The 25,307-nt window shown below is 42.2% G+C and overlaps 1 protein-coding gene across 4 annotated transcripts in view; it reads left to right on the plus strand.

Moving 5' to 3' along the window:
• The window catches only part of Ugp2 (UDP-glucose pyrophosphorylase 2), a 45,249-nt gene that overhangs the window by 15,153 nt on the left and 4,789 nt on the right, over positions 1-25,307 (plus strand). For 3 of the 4 annotated variants that reach the window (XM_045137097.1, XM_045137096.1, XM_004660087.2), the window contains exons 2-6: positions 1,422-1,549; positions 2,336-2,443; positions 22,086-22,271; positions 23,426-23,559; positions 24,494-24,791. In XM_045137097.1, coding sequence (XP_044993032.1) covers positions 1,436-1,549; positions 2,336-2,443; positions 22,086-22,271; positions 23,426-23,559; positions 24,494-24,791 — 840 coding nt within the window. In that variant the 5' untranslated portion in view covers positions 1,422-1,435. Of the gene's footprint in view, positions 1-1,124; positions 1,144-1,421; positions 1,550-2,335; positions 2,444-22,085; positions 22,272-23,425; positions 23,560-24,493; positions 24,792-25,307 lie in introns of those variants that run through there. The other variant, XM_045137098.1, reaches the window with a different exon arrangement.

A 25,307-nucleotide genomic window follows, 5' to 3' on the forward strand; every position in this document is an offset into this window, starting at 1 on the left:
ACAGGCAAGCGCTTAACCGCTAAGCCATTGCTCCAGCCCTTCTCAAACTTTAAAATGAGAACTGAAAAGACATAAAGCTGGGTGGAGGTGTGTGTCCTTTATCCTGACACTTAGGAGGCTGGGGCAGCAGGATCACAGGTTGAAGGCCGTCCTGAGCCACATAGCAAGCTCAGGCCAGTGTAGGCTGCACACTGAGTTCCAGGCCATCCTGGGCTACATAACAAAGCCCTTTCCAAAAAAGGTTGAGAAAATGGCATTCCATGCAGCATTAGAATGGGATGTTCAACCTGCAACAAATTTTAAATTTCAGTTCACTCTGCCAAGGGATAAAGATGCATGAGAGATGTAACAGTACCAGTTTAAAGTACATTGTAGCAGCTTTTAATTCCTGTCATAGCTTATGCAAATGTGCTCATCCATTGTCACAGCGTTTCACAAATCACAATCAAATTGCTGCTGACTGATGAACTTGGGTCGGAAGTGTTTTCCTCTTGTAATTTTCTATTTTTGTTTGTATTCTTCTAGCAGGTACCTTGCTTGCTTTCAGAGTGATTTGTCATAGAGGTGCCAGGCTGTGCCAAAAACCCTGATAGTCTAAAACAGTAAACAGAAAAACAGTAAAAAAAAAAAAACAAAACAAAACAAAAAAAAAAAACAGTAAAAGGACTTGTCTGAATTTGGGGACCAGAGGGAAAAAGTAGCTTCATGTGTCCTTTTCCTTTTAAAGTAAAAATGTTGATGTATGGACCTAGGGGAACTTGGAACCATCATTATCTAGCAAAGGGCTTTTTTTAAAAAAAATAAATTTTGTATTTTATCGACAGTTTGCATACATGTGAATAATATATTTTGTCCATAATCTCCTCCCATTACTTTCCTAGGGGATTATTATTATTTTCCTTAGGGGGTACCATGAGACTCTAGCAGCTCTCCTAAAATGGGAAGAATTCCTTAAACCTTTCTTTCTTAGGGACTGAAGAGGATGAGAGATTGCCAAAGCTCTTTATCTCCCTTATGAGGCGGCAGGTCAACAAAGGCATGCTCTATAAACTATGTCCATATTAATGTCATTGTTTTTCTTTTTCTCCACTTTTGAAGGCTAGTAGGGAAACACTAGAAATGGAACATCAAGTACAAATGCAGGTCAGTTCTCTTTGATGGCCCACCCTCACCCCAAAATGTATAATTGGTGTGTCAGGTACAATCTGAAAGCACATCGCTGTATCACACAGTCACTTTTGAGCCCATATTCTTATAAAGTCAGTTAACCCTACTGAAATTCTGTTAGACCATCATTGAACCCTAGGACTGAGCCCAGTTCATTTGTTAGATTACCAGAACTACACGGTTGAAGTTTACAAGCTCTTTCAACAGTGGTCTGTCTGATTTTTCAGTCAGTGCTTTTACATTTTTGTTTTCAGATCTTAGCAAAGCTATGTCTCAAGATGGCGCTTCCCAGTTCCAAGAAGTCATTCGGCAAGAGCTCGAGTTGTCTGTGAAGAAGGAGCTAGAGAAGATACTTAGTACAGCACCCTCGCAGGAGCTTGAGGTAGAGGACCGCCTCATCTGTGGGGAGTCTCAGTTGCTGCCAGTGATGGTTGTCAAGCCTAAAATAATCATAAGATGTAACATGGAAAAACATTATTGCTAAGCAATTAAGGATTTCTAATATCTGCTCTTAGTAAAACTGTGGTCTTTATTTCAGTTCTAGGAAAGTTACAAAGTCATCAAAGAATCCAGACAGAATTAATACTTTATTGGTTCTGTTTTGATATCACTGAGAGCCGAGAACTAGCTCCCAGTGTTCACTGGGTCTTAAAAGGGATCTGCTAACCGTATATCCCGACTGTCCTCAAAAGCCGCTTCTGTTGGGTCATGCCACTTTGACAACTGTCACAGAAGCTTCCTAGAATTGGGAGATACTACTTAATATAGTTTCCTTTCATTTTCTAATTTTAGTTTGTACTTGATAATTTGAGGGTAGCCACGTTTTATTCCTTTGTTCCATTGGCAGTGGTTCATGTCCACTTGGAAGTAGCAAAAGGTGTTCAGGAGTCACAGACCCACTTGAAACTCCCGGGAACCTGGTACTGCTTAGCTCACCTGACAATGGTGGGTGGGCTGAAAACTTTTGCCTCATGTTTTAAAAACCTTTAAATGTGATTCCTATTAGCTTTTCTTCCTCTGGTTTCAAATTGGGTGTGAAAAAGCCTCCACTTTTTATTTCTAATAATGTATGAATTTCATTTAAAGGTATTGTAAAATTGCAGCTTCTATCCATCTTATTGTATAGTAAGCATTCTGCTACTTATAATGACCGCTTCTATTTTTATAGCACACTAAAAACGATCTTGATGGATTTCGGAAGCTATTTCATAGATTTTTGCAAGAGAAGGGGCCTTCTGTGGATTGGGGGAAAATCCAGAGACCTCCAGAGGATTCGGTAAGTGTTAAGATAAAAATGTTGAGGGGAGGGAGGGAATTACCATGGGTTATTTTCTACAGTTATGGAAGTTGTCAATAAAAGAAAATTTTAAAAAAACTGATCATTTTGGATGTTGGTTTAACCTTGAGGGTTAGTAGAAGGATGAAGAAGATTGTTCACAGCAAATGAATTGCTTGTGGTTTATTATCCTTCATGCTGAAACTATGGAGATAGCCTTCGAACCATTTTCCTTTCTTTTAGACCCTTAGGAGGCCTGTTGAGGATGTCTCAAGAGTCTAATCCCCTGTAACAGTACCTCATTATTCACCATGTAGTCATTCATTTACAGACTACATTTAGTACAAAACATACCTGCAGTAGTTTTGCATTTGTTCCTTCATTCTGATCTTGAAGTTTTTGATCTCTCTTTGCCTACAGGGTCACTTTGGTACTTAGATTTTAAAACTTTCAACCCATCTCTATAACTTTGTCTACCTCACATGAGCCAACCTAGCATTCCCTTTACACACATTTTATTCTCCTGCTTCTGAGTTTCTATGTATATTATTTTCTTTGAATGTTATGGTATCTTTGCCTATCTAAATCCTGCTCATTCTTGGAGGTAGTGTCCAAATCCTCATAGCTCTGTCAATAGCACCTAGAAGAAAGCCACATTAAGATGATGTAAAGCAGTAATCCTGGTTATTCGAATTTTACCTTTGCTGTTTTGTTTTATATAAAATATGAATGATTCCGTATCAGCGTACTTTGTTTTATGTAAAGTAAGAATGATACCGCATTAGTTACTTTCTTGTTGCTGGAACAAAATACCCACCCAGAAGCAACTTCCTGGAAGGAAAAAGGATTAATTGGGCTTACGGATCCCGAGGGCACTGGGGAAAGCATGTCAGGATTGGAGGCTGGCATCACACTGGCCCATCAGTAGGGAGGGAGTAGAGAGACGAGCAGGCAGGGTAGAATGGCAACATCTCCAGGCCTCACCCAACCTTCTCCAATTATGCCACTTTACTGGGACCAGGTGTTGAAACACACAAGCCGATGGTAATGGGGGCTGGCATTTAAACCACCACATTTACCTCTGACCCCTGCCCCCCATGGACTCTGGCCATCTGTAGTTCCACGTGGGCAAGTTTTGCTGTCAGATCCGGATGAAGCCTGGTGCCCATGGAACACAGAGCTGCTTCCGTCTGCTGATCTTGAGGAGCAGGGACCCCCTTCTTCCTTCAGGTCTCCTCTTTGCTAAAATGCCCGTTTACCAGCCGGAGCCTTCAGTGCGTTGGGTCTTGCCCTCAGAGCATCTTTCTTTTGTCCCTGAAGAATGTTTGGCTTATCCTTAATGTTGGTAGCAATTTCATAGTTACAGCCAAAGTGGCTTCAGTTTTGGGGTCTGGTACTTTAACCTTGTTTGCATTTCTTTCCCTGTAACATTGTATTTTTCATATCTTCCTTTTCTGTAGTTTTCTTTCTTCATTATAGATCTGAATCAGAGTAGCTAAGAGAAGCCATACCATAGACTCAATGTTATTCTGCCTTGAAATTTCTTCTGTCAAGCACATTAGTCCATTATTTTTGAAGTTCTCAAGACACTGGTAGAATTTAGCCAGTTTCTTTGCCAGAATATCACATGAACTGCTTAGCCCCATTCCTGATAAGTCCTTTTTCCCTTCTGAAACCTCTGAATTGAGCTTATGCAGTCTACGTTTCTCTTGGCCTTCTGGTATTTCAGACTCTCACCCTATTGGCTCATTAAGCTCTGTTTACATCATTTTAAAGATTTTCTAGTTCAAAGTTCAAAATCTTACATTGTTCCTGCAGACCAGTTATAAGATTAAGAACCATGGTCAGGTTTATTGTAGCAGTGGCCCCACTTCTGGTACCAGTTTTCTGTGTCTGTTACCTTCTTACTGCTGTAATGAAATACCAGCCTGTTGAAAGGGGTTCAGTATGGCTTATAGTTCCAGAGAGTAGAGACCATCATGGTGGGCAAAGCAAGGGCAGGGTGGAGACCAGTAATCATATCACATCTCCAGAGAGGAAAGGAGAGAGAGTAGCATGGATGGAGCTGGATTATAACACCTCAAGGCTTATTCTCAGTGACACTTCTCCAGTAATGCTCCACCTCCTAAAATTTCCACAGCCTTCCTTGATAGAACCACTTTGTTGGGGACCAAGTGTTCTTACTCATGAGCCTAGGGGGGTGGGATTTTACATTCAAACCATCACAAATAGAAAATCCTTCTACCAGACTGGAGAGATGGATTAGCAGTTAAGGCATTTGCCTGCAAAGCCAGAGTTATCCTGGTTTGACTCTTCAAGACCCACATAAGCCAAATGCACAAGGGGCACATGCATGGAGGCCCTGGCACACCCATTCTCTCTCTCTTTCTGTCCCTCTGCTTCTTTTTCTCTCAAATAAATAAATAAATAAATAAAATATATTTTTAAAAAAGAAAAGGAAATCCTTTTATCTTCTCAAAGTTGAAACTAGGGTAAGATAATATGTGTAAAACTAGAATAAACCGTGAAGCATTTTTCAGAACTGGTAATCATTTTTACAGTATGTGGTATTTATTTCTTAAGTGTCTGTAATCTTACATAACTTTAACATTGGATTTAAAGCACAGTTGTTTAGAAAACGTCTGCTTTAATTTCAGTGTTCGCCAAGTTTTCCTGGGACACAGGTCTGCACATTCATTTACATATAACCATCTACGACAGTTTAAGCTAATGAGGTCCTTAACATTCTTTTTTCCTGATGAGAAAATGTTAAATACAGTTCCCAGGAGTACTTCTATTCTCATATGTGGAAAATATCTTTTAATTTATTTTTATTTTTTTTGGTTTTTCAAGGTAGGGTCTCTCTAGATCAGGCTGACCTGGAATTCACTATGTAGTCTCAGGGTGGCCTTGAACACATGGTGATCCTCCTTCCTTTGCCTCCCGAGTGCTGGGATTAAAGGTGTGTGCCACCACACCCAGCTTCTTAAGTTCTTACACTTTAAAAATTAAGTATGTGGGGCTGGGGAGATGGCTCAACAGATAATAGTGCTTGCTTGCAAAGCCTACTAGCCCAGGTTCAATTCCCCAGCACTTATATAAAGCCAGATACACAAAGTGGTGCATGTATTTGGAATTTGTCTGCAGTGGCGGAGGTTATGGTGCACCCATGCTTTCTCTCTTTCTCTTTCTCTCTCTTCTCATAAATAAAAATATTTTTTAAAAATTGTGTGTGTGTGTGGGGGCATGCCATGGTCTTTGATACTGCAGAAAAAGATGCTTACACCACTTTCTGCATATGGCCTTCCATCAGTGCTCAGGAATCAAACTCAGACAGATAGGCTCTGCAAACAAGTGCCTTTAACCGCAGAGCCATCTTCCCAGCCCTGTAAAATTTTATGTTCATTATAAAAGAGAACATAAAGAATCTTAAAAAATCAAGACCCTATCACATTGTTCACCTGAAGTAGTTTGTTTGTAATATTGAAGAGAAGTTAAACTGCTCTTGTCTATAATTATATTTAGCATTTTTCTTTTAAAATTGTTTTTACTTTATTTATTTGTTTGACAGAGAAAGAGGCAGACAGAGGGAGAGAATGGGCAGGCCAGGCCCTCTAGCCACTGCAGACAAACTCCAGACACATGCACCACCTTGTACATCTGGCCTACGTGGGTCCTGGGGACGTGAACCAAGGTCCTTTGGCTTTGCAGGCAAACGCTCTAACTTGTAAGCCATCTCTCCAGCCAGACTTGGAAGATCTTTGTAGGAAATGCAAGCTCTCATATAGCTTGAAATTAGAGTTAAAATTATGTGTCAGTGTACACTTTTTTCAAAATAGATTCTTTGGCTTTCATCAGATTCTTAATGGGGTTCATAACCTCTAATAAAACTTAAGAATTGTCTTAAGATCATATTCAAGAAGCAAATGTCGGGTGTTTCCTCCCTGACCATTGCTTTCTGGACACTAGAATTACTAAGCCAAGTCTTTGGTCTTATGCTTATAGAGCAGTGAGCTCAGAACCAAGTAACAGCAACAGCTGTGCAATGAGGAGTGCATGGGGTGCTCTGGAAGCCTGAAACTGGCCCAGGCTAGGAAGGCGGTTTCCTGGGGTAATGTTGAGGCACGACTTCTCTGAAGGTAGATCAATAATTAAGAGAGAAAAAAAAGAGCTGTGAAGAGAGCCCAGAGGTAGGACTTAAAGCTCTTGACATTCTTTGGTGGTTTAATGACAGTAAATGTATCTGTTTCTCCATGTCTGGAGCAAGAAAGAAAGGCCTGAGAGAACCAGAAGCCAAGGCCCCTTGCTCAGATAGTCAAGGCCATCTTCACTCCTCTTCACTGGCTGAGAACGTCCCTCTTCTGGATGAGACGCACTGGGGAGACCGAGGGCGGTCCCCGTTTAAGCCGGACACCGATGTTGCAGAACTAGAACAACATTTAAAGCCATGCTTCCTTGTAGATTGAACATAGCTAGATTGAAAAATATTGTAAGTTAGCTTTTAAAAAGCTTATTGTTTGGGGCTGGACAGATGACTTAGCACTTAAGGCACTTGCCTGCAAAGCCAAAGGATTCCCCGGGATCCACGTAAGCCAGATGCACATGGTGGCGCATGTGTCTGGAGTTCATTTGCAGTGGCTGGAGGCTTTGGTGTGCCTATTTTCTCCCTCCCTCCCTCCCTCTTCCTCTCCCTCTCTCTCTCTATGTGTATATATACATATGTATGTATGTATGTATGTGTGTATGTGTGTGTATATATATATATATATATACACACACACACACACACACACACATATGTATATATGTATATATATCTGCCTCAGTCTCTCAAATAAATAATTTTTTTTTTTGTTTTTTCGAGGTAGGGTCTCACTCTAGCCCAGGCTGACCTGGAATTCACTATGGAGTCTCAGGGTGGCCTTGAACTCACGGTGATCCTCCTACTTCTGTGTGTGCCACCATGCCCTGCAAATAAATAAATTTTTAAGGAAAGCTTATTATTTTGTTTTTAGTTGTGATGAATGATCAGCCTTCTAGATGTTACTAACTTTTTAAATGTCAGATTTATTGAGGTATGTGCCCAGTTTTCCCCCTTTTAGTGTCTGTTTTATAACTTTTGGTTAATGGGGTCATTTGCCGTCACCATCAGTGCACAGGGATGGCTGTGCAGGGTGCTGCTCTCTCAAGCCGGGTGGACTACGGCTTGCTGCAGTGTACCTTTTCCTTCCTCCAGACATCTCAGCCTCGCCTTCGCCCTTCGCTTTAAGTCACTTGTTCCTTTCTTAGCCTCTCGCCTACATACGTGTACTTGCCCTTTAGACTTTTGTACACCTTTATTTATTTATTTGCAAGCAGAGAGAGAAGAGAAACAGAGAGAGAGAATGGCGTGCCAGGGCCTGTAGCCACTGCAAACGAACTCCAGATGCATGTGCCCCTTTTGCATCTGGCTCAAGTGGGTCCTGGGGAATCAAACCTGGGTCCTTGGGCTTTGTAGGCAAATGCCTTGACCGCTAAGCCACCTCTCCAACCCTCGTAGAACTTTTTTTTACAGCCTCTGCTCTCTTTTTTTTCCCACCTTCATTTTTCTTCTACGCTGCTTCCATGTGAATTACATGCCTAAACTAACAAGGTGCCTTACAGACTTCAGTCGTGACTTGATGTATTATGTTTAAAGCTAACTTGCATTGTAAGCTGAGGGATGCTGAAGCTTTCACTTATTATTTATTTGTATTTTAGGGCATTTGGGGTTGTTACAGCTGTTCTACAGGTTCTCTTCACAGATAGGCTAACAGGGTTGTTGTGTAGGGAAGATTCACTGTGCAGTTCTTTTTAAAATATATATTATTTATTTATTTGGGGGGGAGAGAAAATGGGCTTGCCAGGGCCTCCAGCCACTGCAAACGAACTCCAGATGTGTGCGCCCCCTGGTGCATCTGGCTTACGTGGGTCTTGGAGAATTGAACCGGGGTCCTTGGGCTTTGCAGGCAAACGCCTCAACCGCTAAGCCATCTCCCCAGCCCAGGAAGATTCGCTGTGACCTTAGTGACGAGCTGGCAGAGGGAGCCCAGCAGGTTAGGGGACCTCCTGTGTGTTCTGTCGTCCTTCTCCCTCCTTCGGTCATCAACCTTTGTCCTTTCTAAGCTCTGCCCTCCATGGAGCTTCTCTGCGAGCCATCACCCTGCCAACAAGGACATGGCCGCTTGCCTCCGTGGGTCACACCTTTTATGTCTTCAGCTTCGATATGTATAAAGAGAGGGTGAAGGAACCTGCTTGTCGTGTTTTAATTACTTTTCTTCCATCTGCATGTACATTACTTGGGCTTTTTATGGTTAAAAAGTACTCAGAAGTCTCTGAACGCCCTATAAAACGTGTAGAGCACAGTAGAGTTCAGAAAGCAGTGACACCTTCCCTTCAAGTCATCCGCGAGACAGTGTTTCTATTTATTACTCATTTTTGTCATTTTGGTTTTCCGCCAGCTCTTTTGCAACCTTTTCTCTAGTTTACCAGGTGCGCAGTTGGGAATATTGATTACAGTTTTACATCTCTGCAGCATTTTGAGGGGTGCGGGTTGGGTGTGGGCATTTGGAAGACAAAAATATTAATAGTAAGAAACAAAGTGCTCCAAGTAGGGTAGCATGTAAGAACTGAATGAGCGATTCCAACATGTTTTTAATAAACAGTTTAAAATAGTATAACTTTCTGGGCTTGGCAGCACACAACTTTAATCCCAGCACTGGGGAGGCAAAGGTAAGAGGATCACTGTGAGTTCAAGGCCACCCTGAGACTACATAGTGAATTTTAGGTCAGCCTGGGCTAGAGTGAGACCCTACCTCAGAAAAACCTAAATTAAATTAAATTAAATTAAAAATAGTCTAATTTATGGAAAAGTTACAAAGATAAACTTCACTTTTGACCAGGAATGTGATAGAGGTATCCAAGGTAATTTTTGTTACCTGTGCCCTATTTTAAAATCTTCTGTTGGGCCTGAGGAAATGGGTTAGCTGTTAGAGGTGCTTGCTTGCGAAGCCTGTCTGCCTGGGTTCAACGTCCAAGCCACCCATGTAAAAGCCAGATTTTTTTTGTGGGTTTCCCCCCCAGTTTTGGCTTTATTATTGTATTGAAGTTTCTTTACTCCCAGTCAGCAGGAATGACACATTAGATTCCAAGGTGAAAGACCTCTTTTCTTTCTCATGTCCCCTTAATTTTCCTTGTGTGTCTCTCCTGTCTCAGAAAATCAGCTTTATTATGATGCATATTTCACAAGAGGAAACAGAAGTTCAGAGTAATTCACTTAGGGTGAAGAATGAACTAGGTAGGTCATCAAGTCCCAAAACCTAGTCTTTTGGTTGGTATTCTTTGGTGACCGAAAAAGAGCTCTTTCTCTCTCTTGTACACAGTGGAGCATCATTTTCGCGCTTATCAACAAGAGTGACAGTCGTGGCAGCAGACACTTGTTCAGCCTTCCTGTGCCCAGCCTCCTCCTCGGCCCTTCGCATGTCCTCAGTGCTTCTCAGAGAGCGCAGGAGTTTTCTCTTAGCTGGTGTCACACTAGCCGACGTGGGGGCCGTGCAGGGTTGAGTCGCTCACACGTTTCCTTGGCCTCGTAAGCCAGAGTGTAGGCCCCTGCCCTTACCCGCTGCGGCATGTGCACAGCCATCACGGCTGCCTTTGTCTGAGGGGAGCTTGAAGGTTTTGAACCGTGGTCTTCCCTTCACTTCTTGTTCATTCTTGACTAGAACCACTGAGTGAACTCCCCCTCTTCCCTTAAAGCCCCAAACAATTTTCTTTGCAGTTACAGCACATTTAGCAGATACTGAATAGCTACTGTGTGGCAGACTTTTATCTGGGCGTTGAGGTGCATGTGAAAAGAGAGACAAGGACGAGACATGTTGCTGCATGCAAGAGGGAGGAAATGCTGGATAGTATACTGGTTACTCTTCTCAATGCTGTGAAAAAATACCCAGCAGTAGCACCCTAGAGGCTGGGCAGATGGCTCAGTGGTTAAAGGCACTTACCGGCAAAGCCTATTGGCTTGGATTCGATTCCCTAGTACCCACATAGAAGCCAGACCCACAAGGTGGCACATGTGTCTGGAGTTTGTTTGCAGTAGCAAGAGGCCGTGGAGTACCTATTTGCTTCCTCCCTCTCTCTAAAATAATTTTTAAAAATTAATTTTTTTGTTTATTTTTATTTATTTAAAGTGACAGAGAAAGAGGCAGATAGAAAGAGAGACAGAGAGAGAGAGAGAACGGGCGCCAGGGCCTCCAGCCACTGGAAACAAACTCCAGACATGTGCACCCCCTTGTGCATCTGGCTAACGTGGTTCCTGGGGAATCAAGCCTCAAACCAGTGTCCTTAGGGTTCACAGGCAAGCGCTTTACTGCTAAGCCATCTCTCTGGCCCCCCCAAATGTCTAATTATCTTAAGCATTTATCTTGGCTCACAGTTTGAAGTTGCAGCTTGTCACAGTGGGGTGGCAGAAGCTCGAGGCAGCTGGTCACATTATATTTGTAGTCAGGAAGCAGAATGACTAATGCTGATGCTCAGCTTCCTTTTTCCTTGTTACTCAGCCCAGGAGCCCAGCCCATGGGATGGTACTCCCCACAGAGCGTGTCTTCCCACCCCAATTAACTTAATCTAGAAACTTCTCACAGACATGACCAGAAGTTTGTTTCCATGGTACTTTTAAATCTCAGCAAGTTGACAAGATTAACTAAAATAGATAGCAGACAGAGACAGACAGACTTACTGACTAACTTTGTGTTACTGCTAGTTTTACTTCCAACAGCCAATGTCTTGGTGTAAGCCTTTTTTTTTTTTTTTTTTTTCTGGCTTATCTATAGTCACTATACGTGAGGTTATGGAAGTCTCTTTTATTTATTACTTTTACTCTACTAATTATCAAATGTACACGGATTTATTCTACTTTTTGGCAGTGCAAAAACAAGGCAGACTGCTTGCTGTTAAATAGCTTTTGACTTTGAAATGCTTTCCAGGACTTTGCGGGTAGTGAGACAGAAAATGGGTATCAACGGTAAGTGGCTGTTAGCTGCCCATGGAAGTGAAACCATCAACCCCGGCATGTGGTAGAAGGCAGCTTCAAGTTTTTGGTGTCGCGGAGAGATGCTTGCGCAAAGATGCCCTTATTGCTCAGTGGGGCATCGGCCATGGACAGCCCAGGAGACATGGTCCAGTGTTTCTGCTCTCACCAGGGTGAGTGGTTTGCTCACTCAAAGATGCTTGCGTTTGTTTCTAAACCTGTTGGTATTGAGTACTGGCAGTTCCTTCTATATTTACCAGTTGTCCATTGGAGCACCACCTTGGGCTTGTAGAAACTGACTCTTGGATTCGCTTGCCTAAGATTGGACAGCTAGCTGCTTTTGTCTGTTGGCAGCTTTTTGTTTGTTTTTGCTTTTTGAGGTAGGGTCTCACTGTAGCCAAGGTTGACCTGGAACTCACTTAGTTGTCCCAGGCTGGCCTTGAACTCACTCATAATGATCCTCCTCCCTGTACCTCCCAGTGCTGGGATTAAAGGGGTGTGCCACCACCCCCAGACCAGCTAGCTAGCCTCCTTCCTTCCCCTTTCCCTTTGTCCCTCCCTCTTTCTTTTCTTTTCCTTTCCTTTTCTTTCTTTCCTTCCTTTCTCTATCTTTCTTTTTCTCCCTTCCCCTTCCTTCCTTCCCCCTTTCCTTCCTCCCTTTTTCTTCCCTGGTTGGGCTAGACAGCTGCTTTTCGGACTAGAGCCTAAAGAAGGAAAAGTGACTCTTGGACTCATTTAAACCGAGAATAAGCTGCTGCCCTTCTGCTGGCCTTGTGGCTGCTATTTCTACTGACAGGCACTCATTATTATTCTTGTTACATATTCTTGTTAACAGATATTTATTAAGGAAACTCCAGATGTCACGTAATATGCTGAACACAATACAAATTGTATTAAGGTGTAAAGGTAGTGCTTCTTTTTAGATTTATATAAATTTTGCATTTAAGAATTCTACTTTTGGGGGACTGGAGAGATGGCCTAGCAGTTAAGCACTTGCCTGTGAAGCCTAAGGACCCCGGTTCGAGGCTCAATTCCCCAGGACCCATGTTAGCCAGATGCACAAGGTGGCGCATGTATCTCAAGTTCCTTTGCAGTGGCCCTGGCGTGCCCATTCTCTCTCTGTCGCTCTCAAATAAATAACTAAAAATAAACAAAGTGGTGCATGCATCTAGGAGTCCATTTGCTGTGGCAAGTGGCCCTGGCATTCCCCATCTTAAAAGAAAGGGGGGGGATTCTACTTTTTTTGTCTTTGACTATAAATACATTTTATTAGTGTACTGAATTTCATGTATGTTTCATTTGTAATAATGAAAATGTTAAGTTTTTCACAAAGCCTCTATTAGGTAGATGGACCATAATTTCCATTCCTATGATAGTCATATATCAGCTGTTTCATTAATTAATACTTTCATTGGGTTAGATACGTTCATTGTCTACTATTAGCATATTTTTCTTACTACAAAGATAGGATTTTCCAGGAGAACCTTCAGGATTTCTTGAGATCTGTATTCTCTCAATGCCTTCCACTGTGCAATGTGCAGCAGCAGCAGGGCTCTGTTAGGAGAGTTTCACTGACGTAGCATTGTCTAAACCTGGGTGAGATGGGTGAAGGGGAACATATGAACATGCAGACTGGTGTAGACACATACATGTCTTTAATCAGTAACTCTGTCCGTGTTTGTAGGTTTTATACCTGCTAAACTCAAGATGGATAAATAGGCCGGGCTGTTTCCCAAGAGTATTAGAAGTACTTAAACAACGGGCACTCATGTAAGTGGCATTGTGAGGGTCAGAGCTTTTGTGTCCTGCCTGGCCCAGCCACCTGTCCTCAATGAAGCCAGTTAAAGTCAGAATTAGTAGTGAAAAGCAGAGATTTATTCACTTTAGTCACTTTGGGAAGACAGATAAAGAGGTCCAGAGATACCCCTTCCTCCAAGTCCACTTTCAGGGTCCTGACATGAGGTTTAGGTCTAGATTGAGGGCCAGAAGTTCGCAGTCAAGCAACGCATCAAGGTGGGTCCCCGCCCATGTCCATTCCTTGGCTTCTGTCTCTGTACGGTGTGACATCTCTTTCCCGGAGACATGCTCCTTCTTCCCTTCAGAATGAGGTCCCAGGAGACAGCATTCCACTTCCTTGGGGTGCATTGTGTTATAGCCAAAGGGAGGGGCGACCCAGATGTGTCTTTAGAGTGTTTTTCTTCATTCCTGCCGGGACTGCTCCCTCGTTTTCATTTTGTGTAGAGGTGTACGGAGTTAAGGGATGGGAACATGTTCAGGGAATGATACAGGGTTGCCTGAGCAGGGGAGGCTTGGTGGAGTGTCCTGGGAATTTCATTGTCAAATCTCAGGTGACATTTTAGGAAGTGGCTGGTAACCATTGAGTGTAGCAGAACTATGAAAAGTAAAATCTTTTTGATGGTGAAAAATAAGGCAGCGAGTCAAATTTCTTTTTGAATAGTTGTGGGCTCCAGCAGCTGTGGTTTGTGGCACATGGGCCAGTCTGTCAGGATTTCACCATAGATGATACCCTGTCACTCCCAGAGTGAAAAGTGGAAACTGTGGGGTGCTGGAACAGGGCAAGTCATGTCCTTCAGTGGTGTGGCCATTGGTTGGTTCCCCATTCGCCAGTAAATCACTTCCTGCCCATTGATTATGCAGGTGACCCTAATTTAAATCAGGTAAAAATAAAAAATAAGGCATGATAAAATAGGAAAATAAAAAATAAGGCAAGATGGGGATCCAAAGAGAAGTATGGTTTTAGTGACAGGAGTGGTATCAAAAAGCCTTGTATACATCTGTTAAAATGTCAAATAAACTGGACATGGCGGCACACACCTTTAATCCCAGCACTTGGGAGGCAGTTAGGAAGATGGCTGTAAGTTCAAGGTCAGTTTGAGACTGCATAGTGAATTTCAAGTCATCCTGGGCTAGAGCGAGACCCTACCTCCAAAACCAAAATCCGTAAATAAAATGTCCAAGTGGGGCTGGAGAGATGGCTTAGTGGTTAAGGCGCTTGCCCTCAAAGCTGAAGGACCTTCCTTGGTTCAATTCCCCAAGATCCACGTAAGCCAGATGCACAATGTGACACATGCATCTGGAGTTCATTTGCAGTGGCTGAAGGCCCTGGTGTGCCTGCTCTCTCTCTCTGTCTGTCTGTCTGCCTCTCTCAAATAAATAAATAAATGAAATATTAACTTAAAAAAATTAACTCCTCTAGCTGGAGAGACTGCCAAGTGGCTAGTGACACTTGCTTGCAAAGCCTTGCCAGCCTGTGTTTGATTCCCCCGTACCACATAAGCCAGATGAACAAAATGATGCATGTGTCTGGAGTTGTCTGCTGTGGAAGGAGACCCTGTTGTGCCCACCTTCTCTCTTGCTGCTCACAAATAAATTAAAAAAAAAAAATTCACTACCTCAACTGTCTTAAGTATAGATGTCAGTGGTGCTTACCTTGTTTTGCAGTCAATCTTCAGAAGTTTTTCATCTTGCAAAACTCAAACTCCATACGCATGGAAGAACGTCTCCTCTCCTCTCAGCTGCTCTCAAGGCAGCTATTAAATTTCCTTTTCTGTTTCTATGAATTTGACTACTCTAGATAACTGATAGAAGTGAACAAAAGATTTTTAAAAATCTTATATATTCTGTTCTTCTGACAGTGGTTTGCTGTTTATTACCAACTCTCTATCCTTGGTTTTGCTTTCCTCGACAAATAGGGGAAGATATACAAGCCCCGAGGATTGTAATGTAGAATTGTTACCAGTGGAAATATGAAGTCCGCATACCGCCCAGGGGAGATTCTGTGCGGAGTGTTCTGAGAAACCTCAGACAGCCTGAGCCACGCAGCTCTTCAGTGTCTTGGCTAATTTAGTATACTTACCACAAGACAAAACAAGCTGTCAGGCTTTTGATAGATTGGAGATTTTCAGCATAATGATGTTAAAAAGAAAATTTGAAAATGGATTGGCTATTGACATGCACATAACCATCCGAGACCATATCACAGTGTCCTAATCCAAACCAAAGCTTTCTTGAGGCCAGGCGTGGTGGCGCACATCTTGAATCCCAGCACTCAGGAAGCAGAGGTAGGAGGATCGCTGTGAGTTTGAAGCCACCCTGAAACTACATAATGAATTCCAGGTCAGCCTGAGCTAGAGTGAAACCCTACCTCAAAAAACCAATAAAGCATTTTTTAAAAGCTTTCTTGATGAAATTTAGGTTGAAGAGAGTTAAAGTTTGTTTTTGCATTGTTTGCACATTAAGTCTTACTGGAGAAAAAGGACACGAAGATTGTTTTTCTGTTCTGTGATGGAATTTCCAATGTAGTAAATTGTATTTTAAGAAGTTCTGAGGCTGAAGAGATGGACGGCGGGTCAGGCAGTGGCTGCTGTTTGCGCTGTGGAATAGGAGCTGAGCTCCTTCTGGTGGCCAAGCGTTAATGCGCTTGGTGGGCCATGTGATAACGTCGTGTGTACGTGACTCAGTACCTTTCCATAATGAAAAACTGATCTGTGATCTAGGTATGATTTTGCTACTAAATTTATCTCCAGAATCTTCCAAATGACCCAGATTCTCATAATAGCCCTCCGAGCTAGGAACTAGGAACTGAAGAGTATGTGGAAGCGCCTAGCACAGGCTTTGGCACACAAGCGCTGCGTAAGGGCTGGGTGAGCGAGCCTGTTCTTGGAACACTTTCTGTACATACGGAACACCATTCCCAACTCGTTTCACTGTTGACACAGCTCAGTTCCTTTCAGGCAAACCCGCTTTTGTTGAAAAAAAGCTTCTTTCAGATTGCAATAATCATACCCTTGTGAGCCATGACAGGGCAGGTACTGTTTGCTCACTTTGGGTATTTGGCACTCTCTCCAGGATCAGCACAAATATGCTCCCCAGAACTGGGTTACACTCTTGCTGACGGGAACAGTGCGTCCATGACGGCGGTGAATTGGCTTTTCTTCTAACTGGAAGCTAAGTTGTGAACAGACTTGGCAAGATACAGATCATGACAGATGGTTTTATAAAGATCTCTTAAGAGATCTTTTCATTTCTCTGGAAAAACTAGGTTGACGTCCTAGAGGGCAGAGTGTTCTTTAAATGACATTCTATGGTAGACTTCTAACGGAGTCCTTCACTGGTTCCCCAGAGGAAGCTAGAGGGCTGACCAATTCTCTTACCAGTAGGTGGAAGTTTTGCCTGGTGTTCCCTGCAAGCTTTGCCAGAAGCCTCTTGGGGTTTACCTCACCTGTGGAAGTTGGCCTACCTTTTGCTTAGCTGTAATATCTGGTATTTTTAAAAGAACACTGAATTCTGTCTGTGTTTAGGGAAAAAGATAAACAGGGTGGCTAGGATTGAAAGCACAAAAATCATACTAAAGTGACTCAGTCTTGTCTCCCTGCGGTGTGCAGGTACCATTCGTTTTGCCTTAGTTAATGTCTTGTGTCTTCTCCTGAGGAACTGGAGAAGGAACCTGGGTGACAGGTCTAAAAATGTCTCCATGACTGGGTGTGTTCAGTGCAACCTCAGCTGTTGCTAAGCAATTTTCTAACACTGATCCATGGCTTAACTAAGCTCTCTGAGAGTGCTTTGTGAGGGCCCCTGGTGGAGGGTGTGGACGCTGAACAACTGTACTTTTGTTGATGTACAGGGTGATTTATGACAGAAATCTGTGCTTTCCACCCAATTTAACCAGTACTAAGAACTAGCCAAATGTCCTGGCTTGCTGGAATCAAACAGTTGTTTGATTCATTTGGCTTTGAGTCTGGGTGGCTGTAAGTCACGATCTCCACTGGAGGGTTCCAGCAGGAGCAGCAATCTCACCACTCAGCTCCTCTCCCTCCTCATACTGCTCCTTTCTTCTTCCTTGTCCTTTTGTGGTTTTTCCTCAATTTCCTTTTCTTCTAAACAAATTCCTCAGAATATTTACTTAATTAACTCTTCTGACAGGTAGGTGTTACTGAAAGTGCCATATAAAAAGCATGGTTCTGGGGCTGGAGAAATGGCTTAGGGGTTGGGTATTTTTTAACTACTTTCACTCATGTTGGATGTCTGTCTGTGATGCTGCTCTAATAGTGTCGCAGTTACTGGGACAAGCACCTGACCAGAAGCAACTTAGTTGGGAGGAAAGGGTTTCTTTTAGGCTTTCAGATTCTAGAAGCTTCATCTTTCAGAGGAGGCTGCCTCACTTCAGCCTCCACAGCCGAGGGAGAGGAGATCAGCCCGCCATCAGCGAGCGTGAACGGCAGAGCTCAAGCTGGCTCCGAGCACACTTCCGCTGCGGAGACTTAGGTTGAAGATTAACCTCAGTGGAAGCTCCACGAGGGCGTGGGGAACTTATATTCATATTCACCCCCCCCCATAGTAACTGACGGACGTGAGGCTTTGGCCTCTCAGTATCTTGAATTTGTAAATTTTATTTTATAAAAAATTTTATAATTTTATAATTGGCAGAGATCGCAGCGTTAAATTTTGTTAATGATAATACCATTTTCTTAAAGTTACCCCACAAACTGGGGTTTTGTGTATGCTTACAGCTGATTAATGAGTTTTTCCATATTGTTTTATTTTGCGTTTTTAAACATGTCTGTACACTCTTGTTGCTTCATAGCCACTCGAGCTTCAAATTTTTGCTTTTCAAGGTAGGGTCTCACTCTAGCCTAGGCTGACCTGGAATTCACCATGTAACCTCAGGGTGGCCTTGAACTCATGGCAGTCCTCCTACCTCTGCCTCCCAAGTGCTGGGATCCGGCAGGGCGTCTTCGGTTGTTCACTTAGAAAGGCAGTGGCTTTCAAGACAACAGGTGTCTGAAAGTCTGTCTGTCTCCACTTTTGTTGCTCACACACCGTTTTGGGCATCTTTCCTAGAACATAACAAGCGGCCGATCTTCACAGCTGTCTCTTATACAAAGTCTGAGCATACCCAGGACACGTGGGTTTATTGGGATTTTTTTTTTTTTAGCAGATTTTGGCAAATGAACCAAGAAGTCACCACTGGTTGTTATTAGGCCTAGATGACAAGTTTTATTTCTTCCGAGGCATAGCTTTGGGACTTTATATTGCTGTCTCATCTTGAGTGACCATCTTGCATCAGGACATGTTCTTTGACAGTCGATCACTGAGGCATTCGTGAGTGTCTCCCTCCGCTCACAGAAAGTAGTTGCAAAGTCTGAATGAAGTACTGACTTGCTGTTTCCTGACTCATTGTATCACTCTGCTTGTCACCGACACACAACACTTTTTCTGTTTTTCATGTTACATCTTTTCAATTAGCTGTTTCTAGCAGGGCTGAATCCACCAATGTATTCTGACGCTTTGGAACATAACAAAGGCACCGATTGTCTGCATGACTGAGTAGAAGGAAGGTCACATGTGATTTCTGTCGTTTAGAATGAGACTTTACAGTAAGATGGTTCTTTGGGGAATCTTGTATCTAGGCCTCAAGTTGAAGCAACGATGACTTAAAGTTGGTCTCTAAAAATCATTTTGATATGCTTGTTTGTTTAGCTTTCAGATTCATTTATTGCCCTACATAAGCTTTCTGGATTGTAATCCCCCTGCCTGCTCCCCCAACATTTGGTTTTTAAATCATCTTTATAAAAGGCAAAAAAAGATCCCATTAGTACGTTTTGTTGAAGAAATGGATCTAAATGGTATTGAATAGCTAAAAATTACATATGGGCCATCTAGCTCTTTATTTAGTGCTGTGGGTAGTGTTTTACTAAAGAATACCTTAGGGTTAGAATTAAGGTATAATCTAACTTCTATTATTCTGCCTGGTATTATTTAACAGTTGTTTGTCCTCAGAGAAGTGATATATTGTTAAGAATATCTAACAAGGTATGTATGGAATTTTTATTTATTTTCATTCTACTTCCCAATTGAACTTTCAAATAAAATAATTTTTGAAATCAGTTTAATGATTTTTCCTCTTGAAACATTTCATATTTTGGTACTGATCAGATATTGATACATGGAATTCTTCACTGTTACTTATATCTATATATTTTACCTCTTTTGCAATAGAATATTTTGATGACAAAGTACATCCCAATGGCATGCCTTGTTTTAATTGCTGATGGTGTACTTACATAGCTCAAGTTTATTTAAACATTTAGAGACAAATTAAGTGCTGTTACTAGAGATACACACAGAGATGGTAAAACTAGGGAGAATAGAAGTTCAGGTGGTGGCCACCCTTAGGTGGGATAGGAATGTAAGTAGTAACGTGCATGGAGGTTTCATAGTTATGGCAGTCTGCTTCTTAGATGTCATTCTTCCAACTGTACATACAAATTTCTGTACATGACCCTTCACAGTTAATTTTAAAGGGGAGTTGGAAAACAAGCCTAAGTTGACATTTGCTGGGGAGAAATTTGTTTTTATATATAAAGCTCCTTTTAAAATAAAAAAAATAATTCAGGGGCTGGAGAGATGGCTTAGCAGTTAAGCACTTGCCTGTGAAGCCTAAGGACACCAGTTCGAGGCTCGATTCCCCAGGACCCATGTTAGCTAGACGCAAATGGGGGCGCACGTGTCTGGAGTTCATTTGCAGTGGCTGGAGGCCCTGGCGCGCCCATTCTCTCTCTCTCTCTCTCTCTCTCTCTCTCTCTCTCTCTCTGCCTTTGTGTCTGTTGCTCTCAAATAAATAAAAGATGAACCAAAAAAATTTAAAAAAAAGAATGTCTTTGTGTGTCTGCATCATACTCTGAACATTTCCAAAGTAACAATTTTATCTAAAATGAGTGCAAGAAGTAGTGATTTTTAGCTCAGTTGATGTTCACACTTCTAGAAATATTAGTTCCCTTCTGGAAAATGAAAGTAACTGCTAAATGGAAGTTTTGGCTTAACTGGATTGGGTCTACTTATGAGTAAACACTATGTGCTCCGGAAATTCTAACCAGGTAGTAGACTGCTAGAAACCATTGTATCAGGTAGAACGCCCACTATGGATCAGATGATTTAACAACTATGCTAGAAAGGGTTATGTATTATCCTGCTGTATAAGGGCCACAGAAAGTTCTAGTTCTGTCATCCACTCTTACTTTTCTGGTAGTATGATGCTTGAATTGGAACTTTTTTCTCCTGAGCAAATTCTGAACAAATGATTTTCATGGCAGTGGACTTAAGTTAAAACATCCTTCAAAGAATGTTGGTCCATCTGGCCATAGGCACTGTATGTGTATGCTGGGGGTCCAGGTGTTGCCAGGGAGGTGACCGCGTGGTCTAGAACGCTCCCCCTTCCTGGAGCTGAGCACCCAGGCAGTTAGGTACCACACTTTGGTCTTGGTCTGCGTTTCTCTCTGCCCCTCCCCACCCTGACAGCAGGACAAACCACAGCTGAGAACCTACCGGTTGACTTTGTTTTTCTAGTTTACTCAGGCTCTACCTGTTATATACCATGATCAAACTAAAGATTTATTCCACTAATGCAAAATAACAAAGATATCACAAATAGAAAAGATACAGTGATTTTTTTTTTTAAGCTTTTACTGTTGCTATTAGATGCTAAGTCTTCTTCCTCTGTTTTGAACAACCAAAAACACTGGGTCTCTGCTGTCCACATCTTTGTTCCTTACCCAGAGTATAAGCAGCGGGCTGCCTCTTAAGGAACTGTCCTTGTGCATACCTAGATGTGTGAGAGACAGCCTATACCACTTCCTTCTGGGGGACGTACTGAGGACTGAATGGAGAATCACGAGTATGTTTTGGTGTTTGTTTCCTGTGGTAGGAGAACTAATGAGTGGTGATCATATTTTTCTTCAGCTTTGAAGTAGATTGTAATACACTAGATTATTCAGATTTTTTGTATTTGCTGTTTTGATTCAAATTGGAAATTCTGAGCATTTGAAGATATTCAAACAAACTTGGATACCCACCGGCCAGATTATTTGTACAGTGTAACTCTGTTATAATATAAATGAATCACTGAACTACTTTTTAAAAAATAGTTTTTTATTTGAGGGAAAGAGGCAGAGAGTGACAAGAGAGACAGAGAGAGAGAGAGAGAGAGAGAGAGAGAGAGAGAGAGAGAGAGAGAGAGAATGGGCACACCAGGACCTCAGGCCACTGCAGACAAACTCCATACGCATGTGCCACCTTGTGCGTCTGCCTTACGTGGGTTCTGGGGAATCGAACTGAGGTCCTTTAGCTTTGCAGACAAGGGCTTTAACTAGTAAGCCATCTCTCCAGCCCCACTGAATTACTTCTGTGTAGAAAAAAAAATTGCTTACATGTTTGACTTTATACTACAAGGGTTTGTAACATTAGGGGAGGTGTAACTGAAACTTTCCATTGAGATAAAAGAAAGAAAAAAAAGAGAGAGAAAGAAAACACAAAAATAAGGCCTGATCTGGTGGGAGCACTCCGGAGGCAGAGGTAGAAGGATCACTGTGAGTTCAAGGCCACCCTGACACTACACTACATAGTGAATTCCAGGTCAGCCTGTGCTAGAGTAAGACCTTACCTTAAAAAAATAAAATAAAATAAACTTGCCACTGAGAAACCAACACGTTTTCAGGATTCATGAAAATAATTCTGGGATTAACTTGCTTAAACTTTTCTTAAAGCTGTTTAAATGACTCCTAATTTTGTTTTTCATTTCAGATCCAACCCTATGAAAAGATAAAGGCCAAGGGCTTGCCCGATAATATATCTTCTGTGTTGAACAAGTTGGTAGTAGTAAAACTCAATGGTGGTTTGGGAACCAGCATGGGCTGCAAAGGCCCTAAAAGTCTGATTGGTGTGAGGAATGAGCATACCTTTTTGGATCTGACTGTTCAGCAAATTGAGGTGAGTAGCATTGAGCCCTTCTCATGTGTCTCATTTCTGTTATCATGAAGGCTGTGTTGTATTTAGCAGATGTGAATTTGAGTTAAGAGTTTGCTAGTTTTAGTCTCTTCATTAGTGTGGAATAAAGCCCGACGTAAGAGCTTTTCCTTAAGTAGCGTTTGTGGTGGCTGAAATCTCTGGGTCTGTTCAGATTCTCCGTTGATCTTCCCTCTCCAACCCTTCTTCCAGTGGTATCCTTCGCGACCCTCGAATTACCTGATGTAATTAATTCTTTTTAGGAAGCCAAGGACAGTGTTGTACATCTGGTTTGATGCCACAAATGCTGTTCTTGGCTTCCCTGTTATGACAGTAATTAATTGTAGACATTAAACTTCCTAGGGCAGTGGCCGCATCTTTTCTATTCATTTCCTTGTTTCGTTGTCTGGCTTGATACTTGCCACTAGAGTCCCACCAGCAGTGCTGGCAGCTAGCATTTCTCCCGTACACGCTGTGCACAAGTGCTCTAAGCACCTCACGTCAGGTGATTGATTTGCTCCTGTCAACAACTCACGCATTCCCTTACAGATGAAGACGAGGCACAGAGAACTTAAGGTTTCTAACTAGGTAAATAAACCAGAATCAAAATTTGAACATAGGACATCTGACTTTTAAGAACGTTTTCCCACTGTATTGCCTCTTAGCTCTTGAGATATTGAAATGATTTCAGTTGATGTGACTGAGTTTTTAGCAATTAGTCTTCAAAAAACAGAGAACTTTGTAACACTTGTACTTCATTCCAAAGAGCCGGGAATATAAGAGTAAATGCCTAGATAGCACTTGTCTGCCTAAAAGACCACAGAGAACTATGGTTGTGCAGACAGCTCCAATACAAGGCCTGCCCAGGAGCTTCAGTCTCCGTCTCAGTGAAGTTAACCATAAAATGCAGATGGTAGTTTCTGTCCCAAAGGTTGTAATTTATTGAACAAGTGATTGGTTAGCGATGGCTCATGTGATGCTGTTATGTCATGGACATACACGTGTGTGTGTACAAGTGGAGACAACTCCACACAGGTCAGGTTTTAGACATTTTGTGATCATCCTTGAAGAAATAATTTTATATTTTTAAGTAAAGGAAATGTAAATCTGGGTGATTTGATTGTTTTCTTCCTCCCTAGCATTTGAACAAGACCTATAATACAGATGTTCCTCTTGTTTTAATGAACTCTTTTAACACGGATGAAGATACAAAAAAAATACTACAGAAGTACAATCACTGTCGTGTGAAAATCTACACTTTCAATCAAAGCAGGTACAGGAGTAAAATAATTAGCTGGAGGCCTCCTACTCCCGGGAAAGGTCTTCGTTGCCTTGTTTGCAACACAGCAGCCTCTGCATGTACACATGCAAGTGCTTGATGCCTTTAACAGCCGACCGTGTTAACACATACGGGATAATTACAAGCCCTCTTTGGTTCTGCAATATCCATTTCCTCAAGAGAATCTGCTTGAGATCTGTTCTATGTCCTGAATAGTTAAGGTGGCTTATTAGACTTTTCCTTCCTGGGTCTCCAGGTGGACACATGCCAGTCTTCTGTATTCTGCAACACAGAAAACCTTCCTTCCTTGGGAAGGAGTTTCTTTCTTCCGACTTTAATACATCGTCTACCTTGGGGATGGTTGGATGAGCACGCAGGAACTCAGATGGTTTAGCAGGGCCGTGGCACCTGGAGGACTAGGCTTCTATTTTGGGAGAGGCAGCAGTTTGCGCAAACTTGTCCCCAGCCTGCACCGCCAGCGGGCTCTCTTCTGTCCATGTTCCCGAGTGCAGCGCACGGCCGCGGTCTGCCTGCCGCGGGAGCCCATGGCAGTGCGTGCTGACCTGCTGTTGACTTTCTGAGGGTTCAGGAAAGGGAAGCACTCGTTTGTAAGAATGGGTAGTTTTCTGTGGATGGATTTTCAGGCATAAAGCCGTATATCCCTCTCTTGGAGAACTGTCTAAAAAAAATATATCTTAAAAAATATGAAATATCTTCCCATCTGTATGGTCATGGAAAGCTGCTTTTTCCCCCCAGCCAATTATTACTATCTAGAAAACAGATTTTGGGTAGTACACGAGGTTTTCTTAAGTGCGTTCACCTACACTTAAATTTCTATTGATAATTTTAATTTAATGTGTTATTTTACTTAAAGGATTTGGAATTCTCTACAGAATCGATATTGCAGAGAACTTTTTTCTTTTTTAAGGTACCCGAGGATTAACAAAGAGTCTTTACTTCCTGTAGCAAAGGATGTGTCTTATTCCGGGGAAAATGCAGACGCTTGGTACCCTCCAGGTCACGGCGATATCTATGCAAGCTTCTACAACTCGGGGCTGCTCAACACCTTTATAGGAGAGGGCAAAGAGTACATTTTTGTGTCTAACATAGATAATCTGGGTGCCACAGTGGACCTTTATATCCTTAACCATCTAATGAACCCACCCAATGGGAAACGCTGTGAATTTGTCATGGAAGTCACAAATAAAACACGTGCAGATGTCAAGGTAAATACTGAAGAATGAACTTAGGGATTGTGTTCTCACATTTTGTAAGTTACACAGTTAACACCTTTCTTTTTCTAAGAAGTTTCTGTTTTATCTACTTAGTACTATTGTAAGAGAGTGAGATGGTACCCCTAAGTTCTAAAATAACAGTATGGTCTATGGCCATCCCACTCTGAATATACCTAATCTTGTCTAAAAAAATCATCTTTATCATAAACTCAGAATTACATATATTTTTTATTATACTATTTATATGTAAAAGTAATGTCATTGTTTTGGTGCAAAGCACAAATTTTCTTAACATGGGATATTTGATGGTGATATGTGGCTTTTGATAAAATGGAATACAAGATTCTACTGCTCAGCCATAGCCAATAAGAGTGAGTTCTGGATGAGTCATGAGTCAGCCCCTGCCCTGGACCTGGGCTCCAGCTGTCCTGCTCTTCCCATGCTGGCATGTCTCAGGCAGCCAAAGGACACCTCTAGTCCACTACGTATCCACCTGGCACTTGCCAC

The sequence above is a fragment of the Jaculus jaculus genome, chromosome 18 (assembly GCF_020740685.1).
Source record: "Jaculus jaculus isolate mJacJac1 chromosome 18, mJacJac1.mat.Y.cur, whole genome shotgun sequence".
NCBI lineage: Eukaryota > Metazoa > Chordata > Mammalia > Rodentia > Dipodidae > Jaculus > Jaculus jaculus.